This window comes from Vidua macroura, chromosome 26, assembly GCF_024509145.1.
Source record: "Vidua macroura isolate BioBank_ID:100142 chromosome 26, ASM2450914v1, whole genome shotgun sequence".
Classification (NCBI taxonomy): domain Eukaryota; kingdom Metazoa; phylum Chordata; class Aves; order Passeriformes; family Viduidae; genus Vidua; species Vidua macroura.
This window is the reverse complement of record NC_071596.1, coordinates 5221530-5240227: the sequence shown is the minus strand read 5'-3', so window position 1 is coordinate 5240227 and position 18698 is coordinate 5221530. Positions and strand designations below refer to the sequence as shown.

At 69.7% G+C, this 18698-nt stretch overlaps 3 protein-coding genes across 6 annotated transcripts; all 3 read left to right on the top strand.

Moving 5' to 3' along the window:
• Nucleotides 1–2904: 2904 nt before the first annotated feature.
• Nucleotides 2905–4635, top strand: JUND (JunD proto-oncogene, AP-1 transcription factor subunit). Its single transcript, XM_053999453.1, has one exon. It carries the CDS (start codon nt 3102–3104, stop codon nt 4044–4046), a length of 945 nt encoding a protein of 314 aa, XP_053855428.1. The 5' UTR covers nt 2905–3101; the 3' UTR covers nt 4047–4635.
• A 1414-nt stretch (nt 4636–6049) lies between these two features.
• Nucleotides 6050–8649, top strand: LOC128819361 (uncharacterized). Of its 2 annotated transcripts, XM_053999495.1 has the most exons (4): nt 6050–6147; nt 7178–7912; nt 8329–8474; nt 8575–8649. In XM_053999495.1, the coding sequence occupies exons 1-4, from the start codon at nt 6090–6092 to the stop codon at nt 8620–8622; spliced, it is 987 nt and encodes a 328-aa protein (XP_053855470.1). In that variant the 5' UTR covers nt 6050–6089; the 3' UTR covers nt 8623–8649. The 2 variants fall into 2 exon arrangements, with proteins under 2 accessions (XP_053855470.1, XP_053855469.1); XM_053999494.1 differs by lacking the exon at nt 6050–6147 and having other exon boundaries at nt 6379–7912.
• A 3286-nt stretch (nt 8650–11935) lies between these two features.
• On the top strand, nt 11936–18678 carry PDE4C (phosphodiesterase 4C). Of its 3 annotated transcripts, none has more exons than XM_053999389.1 (15): nt 11936–12174; nt 13831–14019; nt 14107–14143; nt 14247–14311; nt 14430–14479; nt 15018–15130; nt 15235–15328; nt 15793–15971; nt 16056–16154; nt 16226–16390; nt 16474–16573; nt 16656–16810; nt 16893–17015; nt 17194–17376; nt 17450–18678. In XM_053999389.1, exons 1-15 carry the CDS (start codon nt 12026–12028, stop codon nt 17972–17974), a joined length of 2226 nt encoding a protein of 741 aa, XP_053855364.1. In that variant the 5' UTR covers nt 11936–12025; the 3' UTR covers nt 17975–18678. The 3 variants fall into 3 exon arrangements, with proteins under 3 accessions (XP_053855364.1, XP_053855365.1, XP_053855363.1); XM_053999390.1 differs by lacking the exon at nt 11936–12174 and adding an exon at nt 12748–12988 and having other exon boundaries at nt 15015–15130; XM_053999388.1 differs by lacking the exon at nt 11936–12174 and having other exon boundaries at nt 13002–14019; nt 15015–15130.
• The last annotated feature ends 20 nt before the right edge of the window (nt 18679–18698 follow it).

Genomic DNA, 18698 nt, shown 5'->3' with positions numbered 1-18698 from the left:
CCTTGTGCTCGAGGCTCGCCGTGCCTCGCCCGTGGCACGGGCTCATCCCAAATCCTCGCCGCCTGCTCCGGGGTAAATAAAGCCCGGCTGGCGGGTGGCAGGACACCGTGACTCAGTGGGGCCGAGCCGGGCTCCGCCGCCTCCAGGAACAACAGCTTTGGCCACCCCGCCGTGGGGACGGTGGCACTGCCACCAGCCCCGTGCACGGGGACCTCCCCACGCCGGGAGGCGGAAGGGGTCACTGATTCACGCCCCTCATTAAACGCTCATTAAGAAAATGAAGCCGCCGGCTCGCTGCGGGCATTGGGTTCTTGGTTTGGGGACAAGGGACACGCGGGATGAGCAGCAGTGGTGACAGGCTGGGAGCGGGTGGGGGGACACAGCAGGGCGAGCCCCGGGGTGCCTTGTGCCGGTGGGGCCGGGCCGTGGCTCGTGGCTCGCATCGCTGGCTACTGGCCAGCCGCTCTTCCCGGGAGGCCCCCGGGGCCGGCTGGTTCCTCCGCGGAACGGCCGAAAGCACGGCCAGCCAAAGCTGGTTCTGCTTGCCCCGATTTCTCTGGGGGAGCACGTGTGGGTACCCCGCTGCCCGCGGGTGGCCGTGCCCAGGGGGCGTCCCCGGCCTGGGGACCCCCGAGCGGGGTTGGGACAGGGGGAAGGGGAGGCTTTTCACCTCCCTGTCCCTCGCCCGCCGGGTTTGGTCAGGATGGAAAGTCTGAACCTGCCGGTCCGGCGGCGGCCGCGCCCCTAATGAGGGGTTTGGAGCGGAAACGCGGACGGCGGCTTCACCTGGGAGCTGCTCCCCGGGACACCGGCCCTGGCACCGCCACTGCCGCCCACCCTGGGTCAGGACACCGGCGACAGCGGGGGACACAGAGCCGTGTCCGCTCTGCTCTAGCTGAGATTTAATAAGCTGCGTTTATTCGGGATTTAATTAACAGCAGCTGTTGGCGGCGGCGAGGGTTGATCGCAGTTGTTCTCTCGTGCCTCAGTTTCCCAGCCCTGTCCTGGGTGTCACCCGTGTCCCCTGAAGCCAGGGCTGTGCCGTGCCACGCTGTCCCCGCACCCCGTGCCGTGCCCCACGCCGTGCCACACCGGCTGCGGGCAGCGCACGGGACGAACACACCGGGCCGGGAGCTCCTGGCACCGGGAGAACCGGGGGGGGCGCGGGGTCCCCGGAGCGGGGTCCCCCCCCACGCCCGCAGCGCTGACACCGCTGATTTATCGCTCTCGTTCAGCGCAGGCCGGGGAGCATCTGGCCGCAATTAGCGCCGGCTCAGCGACACCCGCGCCGCTGTCCCGGGGCTCCGCGTGTGCCCGGGGTCTCGGCGGCGCGGGGGCCGCATCCTGCCCGGTGTCGGGGGGGTTGTGGGGGGGGGGGTTATCAGCGGCCACCGGCGCTGCCTCCCCCCCCGCGCCGGTGACGTCAAGCGCTGACGCCGATCCGCCCCCTCAGCCGCCCGCGGGCTTGGCCGGCCGTGACGTCTGCCACCGCCACCGCCACCGCCGCCGCCGCCGTTAACTCCTTCCCCGGTGCCGCCTGCACCGGGCTCGTTGTGCCCCTGGCTGACCCACGGTGCTCGGTCCGCCCGGAGTGACCGTCCAGTGATGGTGTAACCCCCCCCTCCTCGCCCCGGTGAACCGCGGCTGGCCGGAGGGAGCGGCTGTTCCCCGGGGAAAGCCCGGTGCCACCGGGACGCTGCGGTGACAAAGATCGGGGCGGTGACACGGCAGGTGCGGGGACACGCAGGAAGGGCGGCTCTGTCCCAGCACGGTACAGGCCACACAGGAGCCAGTGGCCTGTCCCGGTGTGACCCACACCGGTGGTGGCCCGGCTGTCCCCAAGGGGTCCCGCGAGGCCCCGTGCCGGTGCCTGGCCCGGTGTGTTTGTTTATTTATTTATTTATTATTTCTGTGCCGTACCCTTTTTACAGCCGGTGCCCAGCTCGGTGCCAGTGCCCAGCGCCGGTGGCCGGTTCCTGTGCCCTGTGCCCGGTCCCAGTCCCGATCCTCAGTAGCCAATTTCCATGCCCGGTTCCCATTCCTATTCCCGGTGCCTGGTTCCCGTGCCCAGTTCCTGGTGCCCTATGGCCGGTTTCCGTGTTCAATTCCCGGTGCCCTGTGCCCAGTTCCGGGTGCCCTGTGCCGTTCCCGTGCCCGGTTCCCGGTGCTCTGTGGCCGGTTCTAGTTTCCTGTGCCCAGTTCCGGGTGTCCTGTGCCCGGTTCTCGTTCCCGGTTCCCGTGCCCACTTCCCGGTGCCCTGTGCCTAGTTCCCGGTGCCCTGTGCTGTTCCGGTTCCCGTGCCCAGTTCCCGGTGCCCTTTGGCCGGTTCTCGGTGCCCTGTGGCCAGTTCCCGTGCCCAGTTCCCGGTGCCCAGTGCCGTTCCCCTGCCCGGTTCCCGTGCCCGGTTCCCGGTGCCCGGTGCCGTTCCCCTGCCCGGTTCCCGTGCCCGGTTCCCGGTGCCGTTCCCGTGCCCGGTTCCCGTGCCCGGTTCCCGGTGCCCGGTGCCGTTCCCCTGCCCGGTTCCCGTGCCCGGTTCCCGGTGCCGTTCTCGTGCCCGGTTCCCGTGCCCGGTTCCCGGTGCCCGGTGCCGTTCCCGTGCCCGGTTCCCGCCCCTCCCTTTGTGCCCATCAGCCCCGGCGGGGCGCGCGCCGCGGGGGCCACGTGACCGCCCCTCCCCCGCGCTGACGTCATCCCAGGGCCCCGCGCGCTGTTGTCCCGTTTACCCGCCGGTCGCCGCGGCGACGGGGACGGGGCGTGGCCGGCGACGGGGCGTGGCGCCGCCTCCGCGGGGACGGGTGCCACGCCCCCTGATGCAAACGACGGCGGGCGAGGACGTCATCTGCAGCCAATGGGGGCCCGACGCGGTGAGGTCACCGCGGCGGCGCCGCCTATTTAAGGCGGCGCGGGGCGCGCGGCGGCGGCAGACCCGTGTGTGTGCGCGCGCGCAGGAGCGGGGCCGCGGCCGGTGCGCACCGGGCGCCTCCCGCCCCCCCCCACCCCACCCCTGCCCTCCCCGCCCCGCGCTCGCCCCGGTCCTTCCTTCCTTTCTCCCCCCCCCCCGCCCCGGCGCCGTTTCCCCCGCAGCCGGGCGGGGGAGGAGGATGGAAACACCCTTCTACCATGATGATGTGTTGAGCGGCCTCGGCAGCGGCTTCGCCCCGTCCTCCGGCAGCAGCGGGCTCCTCCTGCCTTTCCCCGGCGGCAGCATGATGAAGAAGGACGCGCTCGGGATGGCCTTACCGGAACAGGTGGCGGCGGCGCTGAAAGCCCCCGGCGCGGCCAGCGGCGAGGCGGCGGGGCTGCTGGGCTCGGCCGAGCTGGGGCTGCTCAAGCTGGCGTCCCCGGAGCTGGAGCGGCTCATCATCCAGTCCAACGGGCTGGTCACCACCACCCCGACCAGCGGCCAGTTCCTCTACCCTAAAGCGGCCGCCTCCGAGGAGCAGGAGTTCGCCGAGGGTTTCGTGAAGGCGCTGGAGGACTTGCACAAGCAGAACCAGCTGGGCGGCGGCGCGGCGGGGAGCGGCGGCGGCGCGGGCGGCGGCGGCGGGGGAGGAAGCGGCGGCGCGGGCGAGCTGCCCGCCGCCGGGATGGCCCCGGAGCCGCCGGTCTACGCCAACCTCAGCACCTACCCGGCCGTCAGCTACGCCGCCGACCCCGGCCCGTTCGCGGCGCCGCCGCCGCGGCTGCCCCCGCCGCCGCCCCCGCCGCCGCTAAAGGACGAGCCGCAGATCGTGCCGGAGGTGCCGAGCTTCGGGGAGAGCCCCCCGCTGTCCCCCATCGACATGGACACGCAGGAGCGCATCAAGGCGGAACGGAAGCGGCTGAGGAACCGCATCGCCGCCTCCAAGTGCCGCAAGAGGAAGCTGGAGCGGATCTCCCGGCTGGAGGAGAAGGTGAAGAGCCTCAAGAGCCAGAACACGGAGCTCGCCTCCACCGCCAGCCTGCTCCGCGAGCAGGTCGCCCAGCTCAAGCAGAAGGTGCTCAGCCACGTCAACAGCGGCTGCCAGCTCCTGCCCCAGCACCAGCACCAGGTGCCGGCGTACTGAGCCCGGGCACGGACCGAGCCCGGGCACGGACCGAGGGGTCCCGGGCAAGCACCCGGGGGAGCGCCCGCCCTGCCCCGGGCATGGACCGAGGGGAACGGGGGGGGAGCGCTCATCTCGCCCCGGGAAACGGACCCGAGGGGTCCCGGGCACGGACTTGAGGGAAGCGGGGGAAGCGCCTGCTCTGCCCCGGGCATGGACCGAGGGGTCCCGGGCAGGGACTGGGAGGAGCGGGGGAAGCGCCCGCCTTGCCCGGGGCAGGGATTGGGGGGGGAGCGCCCTGCCCGCCCCGGGCGCCGACTGAGGGGTCCCGAGGGGGAGGAAGAAGAGCGATGATCGCCCCCCCCCCCCCCTCCATCTCCCCGGACACGGACTGAGGGGTCTGAGGGGAGGACCGGCTCCGGACGGTGGGCACCGAGCACGCCCCGCTCCCCCGCGGAAGGAGAGGCGGGGGTGGAGGGGGGGTTCCCCGCCGCGCACGGACTGAGAGGGGCCCGGGCCGCCCCCTACCCCTACCCCCCCTTCCCCCGCGGGCCCCTCCGCGCCCCACACATTCCAGTGAGGTCCCAGTAAAACCCCGCGACACGGAGAATTGGCCTCTCGCTGTTTGCTGCGCCCGGGAGGGACGGGAAGGGGCGGCGCGGGCAGGAAGTGGCGCGGCCGGGTGCCATCTTAGGGTGGGGGGGGGAAACGGGGACCGGGGGGGGGGGTTTGGGGAGTTTTAGGGGGCGATGGGGAGTGAGGCTCCTCCAGGGATGGCAAAGGGGCTCTGGGAGTCACTGGAGAAGGGTGGAGGGCGAGGGGGTCCGTGGGGTTGTGGTTATTGGGGAGGGGGGTGTTGGGGGGAAGGTGGTTGTGGGGAGGGGGGGTAGTGAAATTTTGAGATGTTGCGGGGGCTGTGGGGTTATTTGGGCTCTCTTGGGGGGGGGGAATATGGGTATATTTGGGGTCCCCATGTGTGAGGAGGTGGGCGAGGGGACCCCACTGCTGGTCCTGGCTGTGCCTCTGCCCTGCCAGACCCTCTCCGTGTTTGGGGGTTCACCCCCACCCCCCTGTCCTGGCCCCCAGGGGTCACCCCCATGCACCCAGCGAGGCCGGGCCTCCACTGCTCCTCCCAGACTTCGGCAACAGAACAGCCTTGGGCTTCCCGGCACCGCGCTGGCTCCTCCTTCGTGTTCCCCACCGGCGGGGCCCCGTCCCGGGGAGAGCAGCACCCGAGGGACCGACCCTGTGTCCCTGGGGCGTTTGGGGACGCTGCTGGCGGCAGCTCCAGCCCGTTCCAGCGGCGGGATCGCCGAGCTGGCGGCGAGCCGACTGTTGGGGGAGCGTGGGGAATTCGGGCGCCCTGCCCTGGGTGGCTCCCCGGGGACCCCACGCTCGGCGCCGGGCAGGGCTGGGCTGTGCCGTGGGTGGCTCCCCGGGGACGCGGTGCCAACCGGCTGCGGTTTGCCGGAGGAAGCGCCGTCCCCGCCGCGCGGAAGCGGCGCCGGCCCGGCGCGGTCGTGCTACGCCCCGGATGTGCCGCTCCGCGGCGAAGATGGACGGGGCAGCCACCTGTCCGGCCCCCGTGGCCTCAGTGTCCCTGTGTCACCAGATCCCTGTGTCCCCAAGTCCCCGCATCCTCGTGTGCCCGGACCCCATTGTCCCTGCATCTTGGTGGCCCCAGGTTCCTTTGTCCCCACATTCCCAATGTTCCTGTATCCCGGCGTCTCCGCTTTCCCAGATCCCTTTGTCGCCAAATCCCCACATCGCAGTGTCCCCACGCTCCCCGATGCCTTTGTGCTCACTTCCCGGTGTCCCCACGTGTCCGCGGAGACCGCGGCGTGCCGTGGCAGGGCTGGCTCCCGGTACCGGGGCTCTCACGCCCCCTGGGGTGGGAGGTGGGCGGGGGAAGCAGGCCCGGGGTGGGTGGGAGTTTTTGGGGGGGGGGTCCCGGCGCTGCCCGCGGGGTCCCGGCGCTGCGGTGCCGCCCGGTACCGACAGGGGGCGCCCCCGCCTCCCCCGGGGCGGATAAAGGCGGCGGGACCGGCACCGGCACCGGGCGGGATGGCCGGGGGCGCGCTCCGCCTGCTCTGCTGCGCCGCTGCCCTGCTCGCTGCCGCAGGTACCGGGCACCGGGGGGGGGTCCACGGGGTCCCTGGGGCACATGGGATCTGCAGCACCGGGGGGCTGGGTGCTTCCCGGTACCAGCGGTGGGTGCGCCTGTGGCCTCTCCCCGCCCAGTTCCAGGTATCGGGAGAAGCGTCCAGGTGCTCCGGGGCACCGGGGAAGTTCGGGGAGGTGACCACGCGTTGCCTCGCGGTCTGCACTGGCGGCCCAGTGGGGCACTGGGGGGGGTCTCGTGTCCCTCCCGGGGTCACCGGGGGGGCTTTACATGCTCCCCGGGAGTGCCGGGCTGGACCGGAGCACCCTGCCCCTCCCGGACGCCGGGGCTGCTAAACTGGCTGGTCCTGGCACGGGATCAGCACTCCCGGGGCAAAGAGCTCCCCGTTTCCATCCTGCGCCCCCCGCACCCTCCCTGCACCCCGAGGGGCCTCGGCTCGCCCATCCTGGCACACTGGGTGCTTGGCCCTGGGTTCCATGCCATCCTGGCAAAGGGTGCCAGCTGGCTGGGGACAGGTGAGCCTGGCAGCTGTGGGGACCCCCAGCCGCACTGTGCCCCCTGGGCGTTGGCTCTGCCACGGGGCATTTCTGCCCGGTGTCCCCCTGGGGCCAGTCTGGACTTGCTCCTCCTCTTGTGCAAACAGGGTTTGGGCAGATAAGGGGCACTGCCAGCGCTGCCCGGCAAACCTGCTCTGTCCCACGTGGCCACGGGAGAGTCCCCACCACGCCTGGCCCTGAGGGTGGCCACAAGGGCTGGGTCTGCACGAGTCCCTGTGCCTTGGCACTGCCCGCTGCTGCCACGCTGCTCTGCTTGTCCCCAGCAGTGCTGTGCCCGTGCCACGACAGCTTGAGAAACTCTTTGATTTCTGAATTTCTGGGATTTGATACTGGCTAAATCCCAGTTTTCTGTGTGATAAAAACCACCTGGGAAATGATCCCTGTGAAATTGGGAGGTGGGGCAGGTGCTGCTGCCCTGCCAGGACCCTGCCAGGGTCCTGCCATGTGGTTGCTCAGCAGCTCTCTCCTCCAAGGTCTGGGGCCAGGATCTGCCATTACAGTGTCTCCAAAGAGCTCAGTGACAGCCGTGTCACCGTCTCCATCCCGTTCAGGCAAAACCTCGAGATCAGCCCCACCTCCATCATCTCCATCCAGCACCACAACAACAACAACTCCATCCAGTACCTCGAGATCAGCCCCACCTCCATCATCTCCATCCAGCACCACAACAACAACAACTTCATCCAGTACCTCAAGATCAACAACACCTCCATCATCTCCATCCAACACCACCACCACCACAACAACTCCATCCAGTACCTCGAGATCAGCCCCACCTCCATCTCCATCCAACACCACCACCACAACAACAACTCCATCCAAGACCTCGAGATCAGCCCCACCTCCATCTCCATCCAGCACCACCACCACGACAACAACTCCACGCAATAACTCGGGATCAACACCACCTCCATCATCTCCATCCAACACCACCACAGCTCCATCTTCAGCCAGGACACCGGGATCAACAACACCTTTGACACCCTCATCCAATGCCACCACGGCACCAGCTCCATCCCACACGAGCGTGTCCAGATCCACGGAGCATCCATCCAACTCAACCACACCGCCAGCCCCATCCTCACCCAGGCCCTCTGGGCCTGCTTCTCCCAGCTCCCCCACGCCCACCGTGAGCCCCAGCAGCACCAGCACTGTCACCACCAGCTCCAGAACGACAGCAGCCACTGGCAGCACAGCTGGGAGCTCCGGTGAGAGCCAGGCTGGGGGACACTGGGCAGATGGGGGACATGGGGATGGGCATGGATCCCCCACTTGGGGGTGCAGGTCCCAAGGTGAGCCCAGAGCCCCCTTGGCTGCTCCCCCACTCCTTGGGGGGGGGTTGTTGAGGTCTCTGCCAGGGGGGGACAGAGCGCCCTGGTGGAGGTGACACAGGAGCTGGGTGCCACGTCTGTGATGGGTGGGGTGGTGGCAGTCGGGTGACTGGAGCCAGTCTTGAGCCACCTCTTTCTGTGCGGTGCTTGGAGGCTGGGCACGAGGCTGGGGGGAAATAACGGGGTGTGCCAGGAGGGAATAATTGGGGGTGCCAGGGGGGAATAATTGGGGGTGCCAGGGGGAATAACGGGGTGCCAGGGGGGAATAAGAGGGTGTCCATCTCACCCCACAGGGCAGCGCCCCACTGAGCTGAGCCCTGGTGTGGTCGTCCTCATCTCCCTCGCCGTCTGCCTGCTGGTGGCGGGGGTGGCCATGCTGCTGGTGCGGCTGTCCCGGCGCGGGACCCCCCCCTTCCAGCACCTGGATGAGGTGCCCATGGTGCGTGGGGGGGCCGGGGGTGGCGAGGGGGGATTTTGGGGGGGGGCCAGCAAGTCCAGGGTGCAGGCACTCACCCCGCTCTCTTTCTCTTCTTCCCCAGAGCAAAGTGATGGAGGGGTCCCCCGTCACCCCCCCCACCCCCAGCTGACCCCCCCCCCCGCCCCCCCCGCTGCAGCCCCCCGGGCTCCCCACGCTGCTGAATAAAGAAGCTGCTGCCCTGCCTCTGGTTTCCCGTCTGCCATGTGCTCTGCAGCCTGCCCGGGGAAAACCCCCGCTCCCGGGGGAGGCCCCGGTCGCTTTTGGGGTGCCCCGGCCCGGGCTGGCGGCCCCGGGGTGTTCCCGGGCCGGCGGGGTGGGTGCGGGGTGGTGCCGGGGGTGGGGGGGGGCCGCGCAGCCCCCCCGGCGAGGTGGGATGGGAGGGAGCGAGCGGCCAGGCACGCACGTCGCCTTCCTTCTGCTCCGCTGCACTCGGCCGAGGCCGCGCTCGCCGCGAGGACCGGCCACCGGTAAGGGGCTGCGGGCGGGGCCGGGGGGCGGGCGGCGCCGGGGACCCCCGTGCCGGGCGTCGGTAGTTCCTGGGATCGGGATGGGGCCGCTGCCGGTGCCGGCAAATCCCGGGGGGGCTCGGTGCTGGGGGCTCTGCGGGGGTAGCCGTGCGCCCCGGTGTGCCCCGGTTCTCGGGGACGGTGGGTGGCAGGTGTCCGGGGTGGATCATGAACGTGGCACCGGTGGGTTCGCGACTTGGTGGGTGCTGCGGGCTGGGGGCCTCAGAGCCATGTCCCTGTCCCCATCCAGCCCACGGGAGCGCCGGGAGTGGGGCGGGGGTGCCCCGAAAGCCGAGGTAGGGGCTGAGCCCGGCCGAGAACCGGCGGCCATAAATCACTGTGAGGAGGAGCCCGCGTGTCCCGGCCCCGGGGTGTCCCCGGGGTGTCCCCAGCCGCGGGAGGGGGGGTCCCAGCCGGCGAGCCCCTCCCGGCCGCGGCTCCCGGAGCTCCCCCCGCAGGGACGGCGATGAGACGGAGCCGGACAGCGCTGCCCTTCCTCGGCGCGGAGGTAAGACCGGCACCGGGAGCCACCGGGAGGGCGAGGGGTGTCCCGAGGGGCGTGGGGTGTCCCCGGTACGAGCGTCCCAGCGCCGGGCCCCCGGGCAGCAATAACCGGGCTGGCGGCGCTGAGCGGGAGTTAATTATCCCCTTAATGGGCGGTTAATTATTATTCACCTCTGCGTAATTGCGCGCCGGCTCCGGGGGTTTTTCCGGCGGGGTCCCGGGGGAAGTCAGGGGGGTCCTCTCCGGTGGCGGCGGGAGAAGGAGGAGGAGGAGGACGGGGGGAGTCCCGGCGGCTCCGTGCGCTGCGGGCGGAGCCGCTCCCGGCGCACCGGCCGTGCCTTTCCCCGTGCCCCCCTCGCCCAGGTAACCCCCGGTACCACCGGCTGCAGCGCCGCACCGTGTCCGGCAGGGGGCGCCAGCGAGCTACCGGCGCTCGGTACCGGCGGGGGCGGGCGGGGGGCGCTGCCCGGGCGGGACCCTCGGACCGGGATCAGCAGGGAGCCCCCGGGGCCGCTCCCCGCGCCCCTCAACGCTGCTCCGTTTCCCGGCAGCGCTGCCGCGATCCCGCCGAGGCCGCCCCGTCGGGCCCGGGCCCCGGAGCGGCGGTGGGCGCCGTGCGCCGGCGTTTCTCCGGGACCCCGTTGCTGCCGCCGCTGGGCTGCCGGTTGGCGGAGGCGGCCCGCGCCCCCGAGCCCGAGGCTGCCCGGGTGGTGTTCACCATCGAGGAGAGCGGCCCGAGCAGCGGCGATGAGTCCGAGCCCCCCCGGTAAGGGCGGGACGGGGAGTTGGGAGGTGATGCCCCGGTGGTACCGGGAACGGGTTACCGGGCAGGGCACGGCTGGCGGGGACGCCCCCGGGTTCAGCACCGGCGGCCGGACAGCGGCACCGGGGCAGAGCACCCGGTGGGTTGGGGACAAACTCCTCTGTCACCGACCCCGCTGTGCCAGCCCCGGGATGTCCATTGTGATCACCGTCTGTCCCTGTCACCCCCCAACACTCCTGTCCCCCACTGTCCCCGTAACACTGTCCCTGTCGCCCCCACCTCTGTCACCCCCACCCCCCTTTTCCCCACCACCCATCCCTGTCCCCATCCCTGTCCTCTCCCTCCTTGTCCCCATCCCGTGGCCCAACCAGAGCCACCACAGGGCTGGCCTGGCCCTGTCCGAGGTGACCTCGGTCCCTCCCGCAGTGGCTCGGGCCCAGCTGTGCTGCTGCAGGGCTATTTTTGGGCCATTCCCCCCCGTCCCGTGCCTCTCCCAGCCCGGCTTGTGGGGACAGCAACGAGCTGGCACAGCCGAGGGACATGGCTGCGGTGTCACTTGTCCTCCACCCCTGCACAGACACGTGGGGACAGTGACACTCCGATAAGGACTGGCTGTCCTGGGCACGGGGACTGGTTGTCCTGTGGCCAGCCCAGGCCTTGCTGGCCAGGGCTGCTGGCTGCCAGCCAGCACAGGGGGCTCTTCCCTCTGTCCCCATCCCCTGATGTCCCCATGTCCCACTGTCCCTCCGCCCTGATGTCCCCACGGTCATGCTTGCAGTCCCTTGAAAGCCAAGGTGACCCCTCCAGGACCCCCCTCCGGTGGGTTTTGGGGTCCCTGATGGTGCTGTCATGGCAGGGGGGCTCTGTTGCTGTCCCTCCTGGCTGGATATTTTTGTGGCCCTCAGGAACAGCAGGTAGCCACATCCTGCTGCATCAGGCTGGGCAGGTGCCAGCTCCCACGGCCACCCCACAGTGGGTTCCCCCACAGTGTCACTGTCACCAGCTGGACCTCACCCTGCCGCTCCCCGCTCTGCTCGGGAGTGGCTCCAGGAGGGGACAGCACCAGGGAAGGGCTGGGGCACGGTGTGGGGGGGGTTTGGCTCTCACAGCTCCCTCGGTGGCACCATGGCATGTCCACACCGCGTGTCTGGGATGCTCCAAGCTCATCTGTGTCCCTTGGTGGCACCATGGCACAGCCACACTGCAAGCTCAGGACGCTTCGGGCTCAGCCACGTCCCTCTGTCCCTTGATGGCACCGTGTCACAGCCACACCGCCTGTCCAGGTGCTCCAGACTCAGCTGTGTCCCTCCGTGGCACCGTGTCACAGCCACACTGCGTGTCCGGGATGCTCCGTGCTCAGCTGTGTCCCTCCGTGGCACCGTGGCACGTCCGCTCCGTCCCGCTGGGTCCCTGGGGGAATTCTTGGGGCATTTTTCCGTGTCTCCAGGCAGAGCACCCCTGCCCTTTCAGGAGCAGCTGCCGCCTCGGGGACAGCAGGGTGGCCGGTGGCACCGGGCCAGCGAGGGGCCACGTGCCCGGGCCGCCAGGCACACCCGGGGGGGGACCCGCTCCCTGCGCCGGCTGCCGGAGCCAGACAGTTGTTTAATTTCCCAGGCGCAGGGCGGGAGGGGGATGGAAAGTTTCCCGGGGCTGCCGGGGCCGGGACGGCCGCACGCTTCCTGCTCCGCACCGGGGGCAGCGGGGCCTCGCCGCCGGCCCGGGGGTCCCTGAGCCGGGCCATGCTGCCCACCACGCACTGCTCGCCGGGGGCTTCTCCGGCCACGTCCCCCCGCGGTTCCCCCCGCAATTCTCCCGTCCTCTTCAGGAAGCTCCTGATGAACCAGAGCATCCGCCTGCAGCGGCGCTTCACCGTGGCGCATCCCCTCTGGTAAGGGGGGGACGCTGGCGGGTCCCCGCGGGGGGGGTGGCACCAGCCGGTGCTGCCGCCATGGGGACAGTGGCTCCCCCCAGAGTTGTGGCACGTCCTCGGGGCCGCGGGCCCACGGGGACGCGGGGGACGAGGAGGGGACAGCGGGTGTCCCCACACGGCCAGGGGGAGCCGCCGGCCGAGCGGGGCTGAGCACGGACACGCTGGTGGCAGCGATGGCCAGGCAGGGACCCCCGGCGGGGTGGCCCGGTGGGGACGGAGGGGGGACTTTGCTCTCCAAATCGAGGCACCGAGCCACGCAGCGCGGCTCCTCCGTGCCCTCCCCACCTCGGAGCGCTGTGGGGTTGGTTTTGGGGTGCCGGCCCCACTTGCTGTGGGGCTCAGCACGTCCCTCCTCTGCAGCGACAGCATCTATTTATAGCGGCCCCGGGCCCCCCCCGCCACGGACACCGCTCGGAGGTCATTAACGCTGAAACGACGGGGGTTAATTGGGCACCAACCCCGTGGCAGGGGCTCGTGTCCCCCGGGGCTGTCCCCTGCGGTGGCAGCGAGGTCAGGGGTGGTGGCACGGGGCCGGGAACAGACGCGGGCATCACCCCGCGGGGCCGTCGGAGGGACAATGCGGCTTTGTGTCGCCGGTACCATCGGGGATGGGAAGCCGAGGCAGGAAAACAAGGGGCTGCGGGATGGCATGACGCGGTGCCGGCTGGCACTGCCACTGCCGGGGACGGCCGCGCCACAGCGACCGGGGCCGCCGGAGAGGGACGATGCTGCCGGGCAGCCGGTGCCCGTCCCGGAGGCACTCCTGCATCGGGTAGGTGCTGGGCTCCCGCTGGGGACACGGTGGCCCCAGTGGCATCTGCGCTTTCCCACTGCTCTGGGGTGGCTTGTCCCCGTCCCCACGGCGGCGGCGGGAGGGGACAGGCGCTGGATGGCCCTCGCTGTGTCCCTGTTGCGTGCAGCCTTTCCCATGACCCCAGCGGTGCAGCAGGGTGGGTGAGGCGGCCGCGGCCAGCTTGGGGACACTGCAGGGTCACCATCCCTGTCCCCCATCCCCCCTGGATGCACACGGCTGCCAGGTGACTCCGGTTGGGGTGCCCCTGGGCTGCCGCCAGCGTGTCCCCAGGGGCCAGGGCTTGGCTTCTGCGTCGGTTTCTGTCCTTCGATGTCCCCTGGCTCTGTGCCGTGCCTGGATATTGTCCCCTCCATGGGACACGGCACCTCGAGACGGGGCTGATGGAGGCTTTGGAGGACTTGGGACCGTGGTGCTGGTGACAGGTAGGGGGAGGGACAGGCAGGAGCCAGCCCTTCCTGGGGTCCCTGGAGCTGGGAGCTTCAGGACAGTGGGTCCTGTCCCACCTGGGTGACACGGGACAGCCTGGCTCTGCTTGTCAGTGTCCCAAGTCCCAGACCCCACTGTGCCAGCAGGGAGCTGAGAGGGTCCATGCGCACCGAGCTGTGCCCGCTCTCAGCAGCAGGTGGAGGAGCCAGCAGGGCCAGACCGGGCACCGGTGTCACCGCAGGGTCACCAAGCCAGAGTGCGCTGGACAGAGCGAGATGGTGGCACAGAGAACCCGACAAACCTGGCAGCATCCTCTGGGCTGAGGTCCCTGTGCCACGCGCCCCGTGCCAGCCTTGTCCCCTCTCTCCTCACAGCTTTGACCTGGAGAATGGCCCCCCCGGCCGGGGCACCCTGGACCCCCAGGCCAGCCCGGGCGCGGGGCTGGTCCTGCAGGGCACCTTCTCCCACGGCCAGCGCCGCGAGTCCTTCCTGTACCGCTCCGACAGCGACTACGACCTGTCCCCAAAAGCCATGTCCCGCAACTCCTCCATCGCCAGCGACCTGTGAGTGTCCCCCCAGCCCACATCCCCCCGGGACGCCCCTTCCCTCCCCTCCCTTCCCCGAGCCTCATGCTCCCTGTGCTCCCGCAGGCATGGAGAAGACATGATCGTCACACCCTTTGCCCAGGTAGGTGCCACGGGGGACACAGGAGGGGACACGGCCTGCAGCCAGCAGCGGGCTGGGTGTCCCGGGCGGGTCCGCCCGACCCCAGCCCCCTGTCACCCCCCAGGTCCTGGCCAGCCTCCGCACCGTCCGCAGCAACCTGACCCACCTCCAGGACCGCGCCGGCATCAAGTGAGTGGGCGGGGGGTTGGGAGGGCGAGGATGTCACCCGAGTGGGGACCCCAGCCCACGGCGAGGCGGGGGGCACCGCTGTGGGGGTCGCAGCCACTCAGCCCCCCGTGTTTCACAGGCGAGGATCGAGCAGCAGCCTGCCCTCGGGGAGCAAGGCCAGCCTCTCCGGTGAGTGCAACGGTGGCGGGCAGATTTTGGGGCGAGCTGGCCGTCCCTGTGTCCCCAGGCTGTGTCCTGCCGTGCCCTGGGGGTGCAGCAACCCCCCGCAAGCCAAGGCAGAGCCGCGGCTTTGCCCTTTGGGATCCATGTCTGGTTTTCGGCAGCTCCTCCCGCCTGGCCGCCCTTCGCGGCGGTGGAAAAGCTCCCGTTGACGTCAAACCTTCCATTAATAAAACCCCGGCGGTGAGCGGGGCCCCGCGGGAGCCCGGCTGCCCCCGGGGCTGGCTGTCACCCCACGGGACAGCGTGGCACGCCGCGTGCCGGGGCTGCCACGCCATGGGGACAGCGTGCCGGGGCTGAGCCCCGCCGCCCAGGGATGCCTGACCCCGACCCCCGCGTCCCCCCGTGCCCCCCGCCGCCCCGCTCGGGGGGTGCTGCGAGCCTCCACGCTGGCGAGCCCCCGGGTTTGGTGTGGCACCAGCCCCCCCGTGCCGGGTGGCCGCGCTGCTGGCAGGTCCCTTGCCAAGCTGGCGGGTGCCCCCAGCAGAAGATGCCCACCAGAAACTCTCGAGGGAGACCCTGGAGGAGCTGGATTGGTGCTTGGACCAGCTGGAGACGCTGCAGACCAGGCACTCGGTCAGCGAGATGGCCTCCAACAAGGTAAGGGACCTTATCACGGTCACCCTGGCGGGCATGGGGACCCCAGAGCCCCCCAGGATGTCCTGCCAGCCCCCCCCACCGCTGACCCTGCCCACCGCCCACAGTTCAAGCGGATGCTGAACCGGGAGCTGACGCACCTCTCGGAGACCAGCCGCTCCGGGAACCAGGTGTCCGAGTACATCTCCAGCACCTTCCTGGGTGAGGACCCCCCCCTGCCCCGGGGGCACCTCCCCGCTGGCACCAGGGTGGGCTTTGTGTCCCCATAGAGCTGGGGTGCCCACAGGGATGATGGCAGCGGAGGGTCCCACTTGCTTCTTGTGGAGGAATGGAATGGGGGGACCAGGGGGGTTCTCCCAGGTGTCCCAGTGGGATTTGTCCCACAAATGTCACAGCGTTTGTCCTGGCTGGGAGTGCTGGCTCATACTGGTGTATACTGGTGCACTGGGGCTGTTGGGGCCACCCTTGTGTGCCAAGAGGAGTGTCCAGGGGTCCCCTGGCAGGTGTGTGGCCTGTGGCTGGGGGTGGGGTAAAGTGCTGCAGCCCCCCGGATTGGTCACAGTGTGACCCGTGCCTGCCCTCAGCGTGACCCGGGGAGATGTCACTGATTCCGGCAGTGACATCTGGGCTCCTGCCCTGCTCATGGCCTCCCCGTGTCACCCCAGACAAGCAGCACGAGCTGGAGATCCCCTCGGCACTGGCGAAGGACAAGGAGAAGGAGCGGAGGAAGCGCCCCATGTCCCAGATCAGCGGCGTCAGGAAGCTCAAGCACGGCTCCAGCCTGGCCGCCGCCGGCATCCCGCGCTTCGGGGTGCGCACGGACCACGAGGCGCTGCTGGCCAAGGTGGGCCCTGGCAGGGGTGACCCACCCGACCGCGGGGTCCCCAGCACCAGCCCCCCCATGGATCTCTGTCCCTCTGCTCCCCAGGAGCTGGAGGACACCAACAAGTGGGGTCTCGACGTGTTCAAAGTCGCCGAGTACTCGGGGAACCGCCCGCTGACCGTCATCATGTACAGCATCTTCCAGGTGAGCGTCCCACCGGGATGTCCCCGTCCCTGTGGCCGGATGGGGACGAGCCACCTCCTGCCTCCCCGCAGGAGCGTGACCTGATGAAGACCTTCCGCATCCCCGTCAACACCTTCATCACCTACATGCTGACGCTGGAGGACCACTACCACGCCGACGTGGCCTACCACAACAACCTGCACGCCGCCGACGTGGCGCAGTCCACGCACGTCCTGCTCTCCACGCCTGCGCTGGAGGTGATTCCTGCTCACCCCAGGCCACCCAGGTGTGCCTGGCGGGGCCGTAACGTGTCCCCAATGCCTTTCCCCACCATTCCCAGGCTGTCTTCACGGACCTGGAGATCATGGCTGCCATCTTTGCCAGCGCCATCCACGATGTTGACCACCCCGGGGTCTCCAACCAGTTCCTCATCAACACCAGTGAGACGGGGCACAGGGATGGACCTGGGGGATATTGGGGGAGCCCAGGAGTCACCCCGGGGTGACCAGTGCCGTCTCACAGACTCAGAACTGGCGCTGATGTACAACGACGCCTCGGTGCTGGAGAATCACCACCTGGCCGTGGGCTTCAAGCTCCTCCAGGAGGAGAACTGCGACATCTTCCAGAACCTGAGCAGGAAGCAGAGGCAGACGCTCCGTAAAATGGTCATCGACATGGTATGGGGGGGCCGGACCGCCCCAGGGTGGGGTCTGCGCTGGGGGGTCAGGCTGAGACCCGTTCCCACCTCTCCCTGCCCAGGTGTTGGCCACGGACATGTCCAAGCACATGAACCTGCTGGCGGATCTGAAGACCATGGTGGAGACCAAGAAGGTGACCAGCCTGGGGGTGCTGCTGCTGGACAACTACTCCGACCGGATCCAGGTGGGGGACACACCTGGGGACTCCTTCCCAGCACCGCAGGTGTCCATCCCAGCTCTGGCCTTGCTGATGGTGCCACCACCATCCCAAACCCAACTGGGGAGGGGGGTGGGGCCGAGCGAGTTCGTGGCACAGCATGGGTGGCCCCGGGGGACAGAGGACACGGTGTCCATGCCTGCAGGTCCTGCAGAACATGGTGCACTGCGCCGACCTCAGCAACCCCACGAAGCCCCTGGAGCTGTACCGGCAGTGGACCGACCGCATCATGGTGGAGTTCTTCCACCAAGGAGACCGGGAGCGGGAGAAGGGCATGGAGATCAGCCCCATGTGTGACAAGCACACCGCCTCCGTGGAGAAGTCCCAGGTGGGGCGGCAGCCTGGGCACAGGGCAGGGGACGCAGGGCCGGGCAGGGGGGCTCAGCTCTGCCTCCCCACAGGTGGGATTCATCGACTTCATCGCCCACCCGCTGTGGGAGACGTGGGCCGACCTCGTGCACCCCGACGCCCAGGAGCTGCTGGACACGCTGGAGGACAACCGGGAGTGGTACCAGAGCATGATCCCGCGCAGCCCCTCCCCTCCGCCCGAGCCGCCCGCGGCGTCCCCCGCCACCACCGACAAGTTCCAGTTCGAGCTGACGCTGGAGGAGGAGGAGGAGGAGGAGGAGGGTGAGTCGGACACGGAGCTGGAGGGGGCCGAGAGCCCCTTGGACGAGGACAACAGCGGCTCCAAGACACCGGGCACGGATGACTCGGAGTCTGCCGACACCAAGCGCCTTTCCCCCGGCGCCGGGGACCGGGACTCGCCTGTCCCCCGCCCCAGGGACGTGGACAACCGGCAGGCGCTGGAGGGGACGCTGCCGAAGGACGGTGGCGGCGGGTGCTCCGTGCCAGGGCCCGAGGGCAGCCAGGGGCTGTGCCTGGACACGGAGGGCAACGTCACATTCCTGTCCCTGGGCACGTAGCGCCACCGGGCCGTGGGTCCCCTGGCTGCCGGGGACTGGGCACTGCCCTGAGCAGTGCTGGGGACAGTGGGGAGCCGGCACTGGGGGAGCACTGGCACTGCAGGAAACTCGGAGGCGCCCAGGATGTGTCCCCGTCTGGGAGCTGGGCAGGTCCTGACAGGTACGAGGACGCTGCTGGCCTTCTCCCTGGGAAAGGTCCCTGTCCCCTTCGGACAGGGCGTGGGGACACGCTGCTCTGGCCCCAGCCCAGCCCTGGGGACATCACACCCCACACAGGGCTGCAGGAAGGAGCATTCCAGCACCTTTCCAGGTGTCCCCTTGCAGGACGGCAGCCCCATGGTGGGACGAGGTGGGCAGAGACACCCCCAGGCACCGGCGCACGGCACGGGCACGGCTCAGCGGTTTATTTATTTGGGGATAGGTTCACTTTTTAAAGCCTTTTGTAGCTCACTTTTTACTACGAGCCTCCCCCGAGGCACGCACGCATTTTTGGGGCGGAAAGATGCATTTTTTTGGGGGAGGAAAGTTGCATTTGTGCTCTGCGATCGCTCCAAATGCCATTTGTATTTCACATTTCGGACCCTGGCGGGCGCTGTCACCACCCCCCACCCTCCATCTCCGCTGTCCTGCCTGGGGCAGGGTCCTTTGGGATTCTCCTTTCACCTCCCAGAGATTAAACCCGGTTTGTTCCACCCTAAACACGAGCCTTGTAAGCGCCTCTTTG